Genomic DNA, 13,197 nt, shown 5'->3' on the forward strand with positions numbered 1-13,197 from the left:
TGGTGCCAGGCACCACAGATTTTCACAGATTAGTCCCTAGAACTTTTAATTCAGTAGCCAAGTAGAGAAGGCCAACATTCAAGGAGGTTTTCAGTGTGGCACAGACATGCTTTGGATATGCCCATTATCAAAACAATATGTAAAGAAGTTCTACAAATATTAATAGTCATTAAGCAGCATTATTAATTTCACTATATAATAGTGAGGTCTTCTGAAGTATTTATATCATAAACCAGAGAGATTAGGTGGCCTAGCAATTCAGTGCATGGTTTGGAGTCACTAGTGAGGGTAGAAACATCATGCCTGCTGAAGCATTTTCTGTATGAACTCTCAGCTTTTAGCTGAAGTAAACCAAATTTGTAAACTTGGCACATGGGGCAGGGGAAGGCTGTTAGTGCTTTCCACTTTATCTCTCCTGAACTTGGTTGTTCATCGTTCTTTACCCATTCTGTTCTATCCTTTTTTAATCCATTAGCATTCCTGCATAAAGGTGTTGTGTAATGTAGTCTAGGAACCTGCATGCTATTCCCAGCACCAGTATTGTCATATCAATGAGATGATTCTTCTCTGTGAAGTCAGAGTAGTGCCAATAGGCTTTCCTCCCCCCAGTTATGCTCTGTATCTCACTTAAGAATTAACACAAAGCTAGATGAAAACAATACATGTGTTACCACAGAACTGATCCACAATAAAGTGGACTTTGAATCTGATCCTGAATGTTAAATCTTGGGCAAGGCCCACTCTTTGATGTACTTGCATAGGATTTTATAAAAACATTAAAAATAAAGAATGCACCAAGTAACTTCATCTTTTGGTCAACTTAAAGTGGAGCACTGAAAATGAGAGTACTGTTGCTACAACCTTTGGAAAAGCAATAGCAATTAAATCAAGACTTGCATAAATTAGACACTTACTGCTTTATTTTCTCCTTTCCTTTTTATCTTTTTCTTTATATTCTATTAAAGTTAAATATAAAAATTTTGCATCAGTTGGTAAGTTAATGGTTCAACATTTCCTTAAAAGCCCTTTAGATGTTTTTGGGGCAGCTGTTTCCATTGGGGTTGCCATTTTCTTGCTGCAGGGGGAGTGCAGTAAGGAAGCAGTTATTAAAATTTTATTCCACTGGCTGCTGATTCAGTTGTAGAAGGGTGTTTTTCTGATCATAAAAAGGCTATTTTGTTTTGTCTGGTTTTAGTTTCTGTTTTCATCTGTCTCTGTGCCTGAACATTCCATGAGTTTCTACTGTATGTAATTGTGGCATCTGTTTAAGTCAGAGACCTTGGTTCTTGGCAGTGTGGAAGGAAGGGTTTTGCAGTCAGTGGTGCTGGGCTGGGAATGCATTGTTCCCATTCCCTGATAGCAAATCAGGCTGTTCAGCTATACACACACCTTTGCCAACAATTTCAAGCACTTAGGATAGAAACTGAAGATAATAAGGCTGAAGGAAAATTCCAGCCTCCTCTCCCTGAACCTTGCTTTTTCCCCAAAAGCTAGCTACAAAAGAGATGATGAAAGAAATCACTGAGGTAATGATACAGTTCCAAAAGTTTCTATTCTGATGGGTCAGTCCTTCTGCAGCCACCCTCCAGTGCTGGTTTTGTTAAATTGTATAGTGGAGCTTTATTCTACAAGTGGTATTAATGAAATTAATGTTTATCTTCAGTCCTAAAGGAGTTAAAAGTGCTTAGTATTGTCACAATATGCAGAGACAGTTTATTGACATAAAATAACCTCACTACCTGGAAGTGACTGAAGAGGCATGCTCATAAGAAAATTTGGCCTAAGTTGGCCAAAATCTTTGCATTGGTCTTTTTAACAGAAAAAAAATTTTCATACATAGACAGAAATTTTAGTTTGTATTCATTATGTTGGAGGAAGAATGGAGCTTGTCCATATTTCTTAAAAAAGCTAAATCCATTCAGTTATGAATGGTGCTTTTTCATGTGGCCTGAAAAGCTTGTATAAAACTTGCAAGTATAAAATTTACAGTTTCTGCAGGATTTTAATGTATTTTTCTTACCTGTTCCTTTCAGTGTATGGTATTCTTGAGAGTCAACACTTGGTGCTGTTTTTTAAGGACTTTTATATGGAAAATCTCACAACTGTAGCAATACAAAAATAGCTGGAGCTTGAGACTAACAATTTTTCTCATGTTATGCAAATTCTTAATGGGACATTTACAGACAATAAGGTTCCTGGATTTTCAGCATTTTTTTCATAAGGAATAATTTATCTCTGTAACATATTTGGCAGAATTCTGCATATAAGTACCATCAGTGCTTCACTGATTAATTATATTTATTGTTGTTTCTCAAATTATTATACATCTTTTAGAAGTATGAGAACATTTTTACTAATTACATTAAATCTCTCTTGTGGCAACATATGGCAAGAAACAGGGTTGGCAGTGTCATGAGATTCTAAATCAAAGTGAGAGAATGAGTAATTCTGAAAAGAAAGGTAGGGGGAAATGTAATTATGGCTGAACTAGAAAACAACTGCTTGCTTATAGTGCAGGTAAGTGCTTTGATAGGACCTGATCCCATGCTCCCTATGGATTGCAGAGGCTTACAACTGTTTTGCAGTTGCCCCTTACTCTATTCTTAGATATCTTTTAAAACTCAGCTTCAGCAGGTATACATTTTCCAGATGTGCCATGTGATTAAATATGCAGTGTGTAGCCTCCTGTGTTTGAACAATACTGTTTGCATCAGAAAAATGGGAATAAAAACTGGAAAATATTTCTTGCGGCATCTTCACACAAAGAAGATGAGAGAGAAATTTTGATGAAAGCCTAGTTTTCAAAGGGATGCCTGAAGCATGTAGCCAGAGGCAAGTTAACATTAGTTATAGTCCTTTGCAAGGCCTGTTTACATGTTTCCTCTGTAGTCAAAGGGCTGTATGCATGTGCTGTAAAAATTACAAATGCCTACATGGTTCCTTTCAGTCTTTCATCTTACCAACATGTGAATGCTAGTCGACATTATGCTCAGAGACATTTTAAGATCTCTAGCCTTCTTTTAATTGCAGTCAATATATGGAATTCATTTGGGTTGAAGCTTGCCCTTTCTGGAGGGTTGCAGCCCTGCTCGTAGTGGGCTTGTAACTGAGGGAGGGGAGGCTGTAAAGCAGAAGAGCATAGCTGGAGGGCTTCTATACTTCATGTTCACACAGAGCATGTCTGAGTGAGTACCTGGCTGTGCAAGAGGTTATACAAGGCTGACTGAGCCCATATTTGTCAGAGTGCTGGTGCTAGGTCTCCCAAGTTGTTCTTTGTGGCATTCACTTGGGCAGGAATAACATGGACACAGGATCAGTTCTTATTTTTATCTCTGCCACATGGGGAAATACCACCAATTTAATTTTAGCCCACAATAATAGACTTTCTATTTGCATGACAGTAAGTATCTCTTCCTTCTGAATTTAAAAGGTTATTTAAAAGCTGAAATATTAAAAGAGCTGTGGTTGATTTTTTTTCCCTCTGGAAACAAGTCCTTTCAAAGGCAGAACTGACTGCTTTAAGTAAAAAAAGGGATAAGCTAAGATTCTACAGGGCTGTGATAGGAAGAGGAGCTACTTCAAACGTATTCTGAAATTCTGTATTGGTGAGCTTCTAACCCCATCCTAGAAGTTCCATACCCTTATTCCTAATGCAGCTGAGGTGTAATCAGAAGTGGTTTAGCACTTCAATTGGGAATATTTGTGTGTATAGTGTATGTAAATATGAAAAGACATTAAATGCTTAACATTAGTTAGTAGGTTTACCTTAAGGTGGTTTGATTTAACAGGTGGAGATGCATTATATGTTGTACTCCTCAAAGTGTTATGGAGCTTGGATATGTCACCTGTCTATTCCAGAAACATTGCATGATATGCCCAGATATACATTCTTGCTACCTTTCATTTGTGTCACCAGTTCAGGTCTCAGTTTCATCTTGATTTTTCATACATTAATATTTGACTTTTCTTTCCTTCCATTTCATCTTTTCCACCACTGCCTAATCCTTCCACCATCATGGCAGAAGAAGCTATCACTCCTACACTTATTACCTGTAAGTAACTTCTTTGTCATCAGAGACACACTTTCTGCCATGTTGTTCCATGCCTAAGTAGTGAATGCTAATACTGAAAGTTCCTTTATAAAAACATACTTTGTAAAAATTTCACCAAGATAAAAACATGGTCAATAATGTAATGAAATATTTAGCTTTGTAAGAGTTTCTTATGTCTCATACTGTGCATTAGAGTCCTTTGAATAACATTATGTAAAGAATTTTCTTAATTGAGAAGTGGTAGGTATAAATATCCATGTCAATGAGAAATTTTCATGCCTAAATAACTATTTTAGAATTTATTTAGTAGTTTGTTTCTCATTTTTACTGTTGAAATAGCATTGGTTAGACATGTACAAGCACTTCCATTTGTTGCTGTGTACATATTACTACTTTTTTATGAATAATGATCATGCATAAACATCATAAGTTACCATTCCTGGAGTGAATTTCAAAGGAGAGAGCACTAAAAAATGAGGATGAAGCATAACTTTCAGTAAGTAACAAATTTTTTGTTTTGATTCAGTCCTTAGTAATACCATTATGTGCTTCTTTATTTACTCAAAGCCTCACTTCATTCCCTGTTGTCAGCAGGTGATGAATAAGAAGGGTTCTTCTTTGAATTTAGAAAATCCCTTTCTGAGGCTGTTCACTTCTACTTGCTTTCCAGGTACAAGGAGTACATAATAGATTAGCAAAATACTAGGAGTCTTGCTTAGTTGCAAAATGAGATGCCTTTAATCTTGTATAATCCTGCTGGCCAGCAGCAAAATCAGCTATCCAGTTGTTATCTGTTTTCTTTAAACCTCAGATTTAAAAGTCATGAGAACCTGTGAGATATTTTTACATGGTTACAGAAGTTGGGGTGTTCCTTGCATAAGACAAATTTTAGTACCAGTTTCTACGTACGTATGGTGGTAGCATGCTCTTGAACACATTTCAGTAATGTTTTTATTTAAATGCAATATGTAGCTTGTCATGTTCCTTTCAGTTGCTCTTCAAACGTCTTAAATACGTTTTTTTTCCAGTTTATATTTTGAAAAAAGCATCAAACATTCATTTATAGAATTTATGGAAAAATGTTTAAATGTTTTCTATCTTGAAAACTTGTTCTTCAAGAAACCAAGAAGAACCATTCTTCAAATGAATTAAAACAACTAAAATTCAAACCTCAAAACTGAAATTCTTTAAGACTTCACAATATATGGAAACAGCTCATGTGCTTGGTAATTCAGATTTCGTATTACATTATTTGACACTTTATGTATAGTGCCATTTTTTTTTAGTTGTAGTTTAAAGCAATATATTAATGCGGAGGTCAGAGAAAATTAGCTCGTCCACATATATAGTATTCCAAAATTTTTTTCTGTTCCAGATATGAAAAGACATATTTTCCATGAAATACAACTTAAAAAAATAAATTTAGTTTGGGAGCATTTAAATGTAGTTCTTCAAAATGTTGAAAGAATATAATACAGTAAGACATGTCTTGCCTTAATAAGTAAATATATTTAAATTTATATTTTAATATGATTCATGTCTCAAGGCTAAGTAAAAAAAAATTGAAACAAATGGAACATTAAATGAAACACTGTTTCATTATTTAGAGAAATTGGATTCTATCTTTCTTTTTTTTACCTCTTTTTCCACAGACAAAGGAAAATGCCTGAATTGAAATGTTTCTTTTAGGTATTACAAACAGGTTTTGTCCCTAGTTTTGCAGTCACAGAGACTGTTAATAACAGATGGAATAGGGCATCTGAGGATTATTTTAAGTACTCTCCTAATGACATCAAGAAAAGATCTTTTTGTTAGTGTGATACAATTTCAGTAACTTTGTAGCTTGGGTTGATTAACTTTTCCAGAAGAAATTGTGGGATTTTGACCTTATAGTGTTTTGTTCCCCATCTGACAAAAGAAGGGAAGTAAGAGCCCTGCAGAGTGCAGTCAAGATTGGCTGTCAGTAGAAGGAAATATTTTGGACCAAATTCTCCACCTGTTTACGCATCACACAATTTCACTGAAATTGGTGGAAATCTTAGATGAATGCAGGATTCATTACAGTTTTATTTTTAGCTGAGGAAGTTGGTATGGATTATAAAATGTTCTATATTTTGAGAAACATAATTTCAAGTACTCTGCCATTGCTAATTTACCACTTCTATACTGAGTATCATATTCAAATTTACTGATTAGTCATTGTAAATGCAAGCTATAACATCCAAGTGAGGATCTATGCACTGAAATAGTTACTATTGTCTTCTGTGCTGCTTTCCTTGTGTGCTGTGGGCTCCTTTTCCCTAGCAGACTGCAATCTCTGCCACTTCTAGATCCATCCTAAATTAAAATTTAAAAAGAAAAAATTGGCAGATGCCGAGAGCTGCTGATGAATCGTCAGAGGTGGACCTACAGCTGTGCATATTTGGCAGAGAATTATTTCTATTTTATCTTGTGTTTACTAGTTAGCTAGTCAATAGATATTACAGAAAAAAGAGTTGAGTACTGCTATTGAGAATTCTTTTTAATGGGCCTAAGTACCTCTGCCAGTCTTTCCTCCCCCTCTTGCATTCCTGACATCTGGTGCATTTTTTACCTTTCGCCTCAGTCAGGCTGCAGATTTTTTTTTAATTTTTTTTTTTTTTTTTCTGGACATAGTTAGTCCCCTGTATGTTCTTTTGTTCCTAAGATTAGAGTAAATTTTGTAGTGCTCATTAACTCTGCCGCAGGTCTTTTGACTTGGCAGTTGATTCCAGGTGGGAAAAAGGAAGAATGGAGATGATGTCATTAGTTGCACTGGCAGTGAGTGATGTTCTCAGCATGGCAGGTGGCACTGGCACGACTGCTTGCTCCTGACACATCTTCTGATGGGCAAAACCCCCATGCCATGGGCTGAAGAAGGAAAAGTGTGTTTGTGTTTCGTTGTGTAATTATGGCTAAATGGGCTAGGCAAGCCTGCTGCTGAGGTGACAGCAAGCACCACTGTGCTGACCATTGGCCTTTTGTATGTGAGATTTTAATTTTTGTAAAGATTCTGCCCTTGTAGCTCATTAACCATTTGACAGGAGCTAACAACTACATTTCATGGAAATTAAAGCTTAAGAAAAACAAATTGAATGCTTGGACCATCAGACTTTACTCCAGACACTGCTGGCTGATAGTTTGGCCAATTCAATTTGCCCCACATTCTCGGGCAGATAGTTACAGATTGTAGCTTTCATAAGTTCTTTTCTATAAAAGATTTCAGTATATTGCTATGAGTGGGATGTATACCAAATTAAAATGCAAAGTTGTGAAGGCAGCTTTTGATGCTGTTCCTCAGTTTGAGCTTGATATCAAAATGATATGTTATGATTATTACTGAAATTAAGTACTTATGCAACAACAGAGCTGCACAGCAGTTAGGTGCATAATGTTATTATATTTTTGTGCCTTTTCACGAGTAATTTCAGCTTGTGAAAGGTGAAGTAGGGAAATAGGAGACAATTATTACGTAATATTCTTATACAATGCTAATCATGTTAAGATCTTAATAGCAGGAATCTGCTCTTGTGTGTCCCAGCACTAATCATCTAGTTAGGTGCCCTAGAACAGAAGTGCATCATCTGTATGGAAATCTGAATCCCAAAGCTTAATACTATATTAAAATACTAAAATAATAGGCTTTATAGGACTAGAGGCTCTATTGCCTGGTACTTGGTGTATGACACAGGGGACAAAATTCCCCCTGCAAGAAAACTAATTCCACAAACACCGAGCTTTTTCATATAAATGTGCATGAAAAACATAACCTACTTCCCATGAGAATTTGATAGTTTGGGGCCCAGTTAAGTATGCTTTTCTTCTGTCTCTAACTTGAGCTCAGAAGCCTGGCAGTCTGTTCTCAGTTTAGTTCCCTTGCTTCACTAGCAGATACTCAATGTTGGCTTCTGTATCTCTCTATAGAGACTTAATTTCTAGCTCATTTGCACCGTCCCACTGCCATTGACCCAGTACATAGGGCAGAAAGCTCAATGTTAGTAAATTTGAAAAATTACCCTAATAATTAAAGTAATAATGTTTCAAAAAAATCTATAGTGTCAAAACTCCTAACAGCAATTTCTGGATAATTCCAGAGAATATGCAGTCTTCACATTTAAAACCAATGTAGTAATTCAAAAATAGAGAAGGAGATAAGAAAGAATCCTGTTTTCTTAACTACAGCTGCCCTGGGAACCAGAGCAAGATCGTGTTTGCATCTTGTCGGTGGAGGAGGGTATTGAACAGAAAAACACGAATGTGTTTGAACTGTTTGATCTGTTAGACTACACCTGTGATCTCTTCTGCTTCTTTAAATATGCAGAGTTACATAGGCCTGTGTCATAGAATCCTGTAACCAACAGTAACCATGGATTTCTGTAACTGTGCTGTAAACTAGACTCATATGATAAGGGGATGTCCCAGAAGTTTGTTGCGTGTTGCAAAGTCTACAATGCCGATATACTGAAATCTTCAGATAATATTTGGTGTCCAAAATAAGGCAAGAAGGGTGTTCTACTCAATCACTATAAACTACATTTTTGTGCTACGTGCTGTATGCTTTGTGTACAGATGTGCAGTATCTAGCTTTTATGCACAGATAGCAAAAAGGATCAGAATTTGGATTTTATTTTTAATTAAAATATATGACATAATTTTTTAAAATTTATCTAAAGTCATTATTTCTTATACTGATTCCTTGTATCTTCTGATTCTTTTGGATCTGATTATATTGCTTTATAGCCGAGGCTTACATTCCCATTTCACTGTACAGAAATTGTAAATAATCCTTAACACACTGACCAGCAGCAAGTAATTATTTTTTTAAATTTTATTAGTTCTTTCTGAAGCATTTGAGGGAGGGGCTGGTGCTTTCAGGGGCATGTTTGTGTTGCCTCTTTCTTGTACCCCTTTCTTCTTAGCACTGTTGCTGTTACTGTTTGTTTTCCTGTCCCATTGCTGTTTCCAGTAAGTTGCTCTTGTCTCAACCTTTGCCTTCTGTGCCTCCAGTCCTGCTTTCCTTCCTGCCACAGGGGGAGAGAGAGGGGAGCTGGGAGTGAAGGAGTGTCTCTTGGATTTGGAGTGCTTTCAGTGGGAACACTAAATTGGAGAATGCCATTCCTAAACCACAACACGAATTACTGTCTGTGCTCCATTAGTGTCAAGCAATAAATTTGCAGATGAGCTGAGGTTTGGAGGTTTTTCCGTCCTTAGATGGAACAGTATTTGTTTGGTGAAGGTACCAGACATCTAGTGAGGGAAACAGTGTAACTGTAGAAAAAATAAATACTTATGCAGCCTAGAGATGTCTTTGTTCTTTCCATGCTATTAAAAGCTTTGTGTTGTTTTCTAAACTAATATATGGGATTTGAATTGAATACTGAGATTGCTTTTAGCAACTGTGGAACCCATATTCTCTTGTAGGATAAGCCTAAAAGCCTGTCTTTATTATATATAACACTGAGACACGATCCATATACTTGGGAGAGAAAGAAATTATAGTGACAGCTATGTGTATTTAAGAAGTTACCATTGTATTTGAGTATTTGTGTTGCCATCCCATGTGACTTTCGTTGAGGTACTGTTACCAGGGTGGCCTGTCTCCTCTTTAAAACCATGTATTGAATAAATTTTCAATTAGCCTGTTGACATTGGGTTTTAGCTTTCTTTAAAATTTTATTCCCAAATCAATCATGCTTGCTGTCAACAGCAGTCATTCTAGGCACTGAGATCTTGCCATTATCAGCCATCATTGTTGTATTATACTTTCAAAGATAGTATAAGGTGAATCATTTTCATTCACTTTGTTTCAAACTTTTCCCTCAGGAAAAAACGTTGCTTTATTTATGTGGGTTTTACTCTGAAATTGCATTTCTGTATACACAGATAGCTCAAAAATTACTTTAAATACTTCAATTTAAAATACACAAATAAGAAGATGAGTTTCATATTTCATTTATTATTAGTATTAGTATTTATTTTACAAGGTAATAATGGTGTTGGAAACTCAGTTTCTCTAAAAGCCAAACCTGCCATTACACTTTATGTGATTGCAAATGTGTTAACAGAAACTAGAGAACTTATGCTGCATATTAAGACCAAAACTCACTTCATAATTTATGTTGGCCTGTATTTTTTCTGAAAGATTGAAGTGTTAGTTTTCAAAATGGCATTATGAAATATTGAACTGATTGACAGAATATGTCTGCAAAAGATGGGACTACAGGGAATAAGATGAAAGATGCAGTGTATTTCTCTTGGTCTCAAGGAGGACAAGCAGAAAATAAAGAAAAATGAGTAGAAGAAGTCATACAAAGGATCTAACCCTAAGACTTCATAGCTCCAGTAAGCCACAGGCTTCGTCACTTCTGTGGTACAGACAAGAACAACTGTAACAAGATGTTCATGTCTGTTGAGAGATGCCAGCACAGGGCACTGAGGTGTTGTAGTCATTAGTACTGTGACAGCTTCTACTGAGTGATATTTTTTTTTCTTGAGCTTGTTATCTGAAATCTGGTCTCTATTGCTGAATCCCCTGGGAGGTGCTTCACCTGAAATAAATTTTTTGAGCCTATCTGCAGCAGTTATGGTCAGGTTAATGATGATCCACCTCTATCACTGCTGAGTGTTAATTTCACAAAGAAAATGTTCTAATCTTGGCTTCTTTTCCTACTTCTCCTTTACATTTCCTTTCTTACCTAAAGTACACCTTGAAGCTCCCTTGAACAGTACAGATCCCCAAAGGGGAGAACAATGGTCATTTGCTTTCTGTGATGTCTAGATGACCAAAATCACCATTTATTTCCAAATTTCTTTTCTGTCACTTATCTGTCATTTCCTGCACTGATTACCTATTTCTGCCATGAGAGGATAAGGAACCATATCTCAGGTGCTTTCTTCTTCTGTTCCTGATGACTCACCTTCTGTTTCCACTTGAGCGTCTGTGCAAGGATTTTCCTTCCTAATTCCAGTGCAATATTGCACTTGCAAAGTGTAGCTGGGAAGATTGCATCAACTTTGAAGCTGAACATCACAAAAGATAATCAAGCAAGGAACCAGAAGAATGGACTGTGCTGTGTGCTAGCATATCTAGCAAAGCCTGCCTGGCATTTCTTCAGCCAGACACCCTGCTGCAAAAGAATATATCTTTTATGAGACTTACCATAGTATGTTAGAATCATGACTCTATTTCATTTATAAATGTGCAAGAAAGGATTTGTTATTACTGCTATTATTATTATTATTATTATTATTAGTCTGTAACATTTATTTATTTATTTATTTAGTGTTTGCTACAGAGAGAAATCTATGAGACTATAGGTCAAGAAAGTCTTGCACAATTCTGTCAGTTCCTGTGCCAGTCTGACACAGTGATCCAAATAAAAAGAAGCAGTAGTTTGAGCTGAGCAGGGTGTTGTAGGGCTTATGCTGTGAAATATCTGCTCCTGTGAGCACTGAGCTGGTGAACATAAAGATGCACATTTATTTTACTTTTTAGTTGCTGAAGTTCAGGGCTGTTTCTGCATTTGAACTGAGATCCCTCAGTGAGGGATTGAAGCAAATGTCTGGGGGTGTCTTCATTATACTCAGTTCACCTGCAGAGGGAAGGTAGCTTCTCCCCTTCATTCCCATTCCCTGATTCCTCTGATCATAAAAGCAAAATTTGGAACTACCAGAGGCATGTGTCTTGTCTGAAGAAAAGGCAAAGCAAAACATTTGCCAGCCTGTGCATTTCACAGTTGAACAGGAATGAGCGAATCAGCTGTTTCAGGGCAGTTGTGCTACTCTACACCTCCTGTTTCAAAGTGATAGCGTTCTTTCCTCCTGTGTTGACATCAGTAGCCCAAAATAAAATCTTCTGATATGGATTTAATAAACATGTTCTTATTGAGTGTAATAATGAAATTTACATTATTTGCTGCAGCAACAGTTTTTGCGTACATTTTTGGTATAAGGGCTAGTATTTTACCATTTATGGTCCTATTTGGAAATTGTCAGTGGAAAGGTCACTTCAGATCAACTAAGTTCGTGGCTTATGGTGTATTTTCAAAAGCAGATGAAATACTGAATTCTTTGTATTCAGTGACTTTTTCAGGTCAGATCGTCATGTTTATGATACATGGTGGATTACAGCTCTGTTCCTTGGACCCTGTCCATCTCTTCCTGGATGTTATAACATCCAGATGTTACTGGCAGAAGGACTTTCCTTTCTGCTTGCACACATAGTGTAAGCACTATTACTGCACTTTTATATGACTAAGATTATATAAGATAATTTAAACTAACAAAAGAAGAGAAACTTATAAGAGTGTTAGTAAACCAATGGGATCACCTACTCCGTGCTCTAAAAATAATTAAATAGAGAGCAGAATTCATGGGTTGCATATTGAGTCCTAATACATGCTCCCAGCAAGAACAGAGACCATATTTTTTATTAATAGGTAAATACAGTTTCAACTGCCTTTTGATGGAATCCAAAGCATCATAAACCTATTCTGAGGCAGTAGCACTGAGCATTCATGGAATTGTCGTCTATTCCTCTGTCCAAAATTTATTATACTAACTTGCTCCTTAGACCCAACTATTTTTGTCTTCCTTCCAACTTCTTTTTCAATACTAATGTGCCCAGCTCTTAAGCCTGCCTCCTTGTTCTCCTGGTCATTTACTTTTTCATCTGTTCCTCTTCTTACTCTGCTCCTTCTTTTACTTACTCCTATTCTTTATCACATTTTTCTTTACCCCTGCCCCAGATAATATAATGTCTGTCACACCCTGAAAAATATTTCTTTAGAATTGCCTTATTTTCATTCTCTGTGCTCTGCATTTGCACTGGGGATTTTTGCACTGGGGATTGTTTTTGTAAAATTGTTTTTTACATTGCATTGCATTGGGGATTGTTTTGTATAATTGGGGATTTTCTTTTTTTTTTTTGTAAAAACCATACACTGTTTTTATTTGTTTACTTTTTTCCTATCTAAAAACCGATATCAGCTTTTAAAATAAAATTCACCTCCAGGGTGAAACATAGCAGGCAATATTTTATATTCAAAAATGAAAAAAATTATCTTAAGCAACTGAAAATTATTTCACCATGAAAGTGAAATGCAACACTAATTTTAAGAAATGTATA

General features: G+C 36.2%; 1 protein-coding gene across 23 annotated transcripts in view; it reads left to right on the forward strand.

Annotated features, from left to right (window-relative positions):
* PTPRM (protein tyrosine phosphatase receptor type M) overlaps positions 1-13,197 on the forward strand; it is a 440,472-nt gene that overhangs the window by 290,220 nt on the left and 137,055 nt on the right. For 10 of the 23 annotated variants that reach the window (XM_086892393.1, XM_086892399.1, XM_086892410.1 and 7 more), the window contains one exon: positions 4,023-4,052. The exons of the other annotated variants lie outside the window; for them this stretch is intronic. In XM_086892393.1, the coding sequence (XP_086748519.1) occupies positions 4,023-4,052 (30 nt within the window). The remainder of the gene's footprint in view (positions 1-4,022; positions 4,053-13,197) is intronic. 23 annotated transcript variants of the gene reach the window in all.

Source organism: Cyanistes caeruleus, chromosome 1 (assembly GCF_971803275.1).
Source record: "Cyanistes caeruleus chromosome 1, bCyaCae1.hap1.1, whole genome shotgun sequence".
NCBI lineage: Eukaryota > Metazoa > Chordata > Aves > Passeriformes > Paridae > Cyanistes > Cyanistes caeruleus.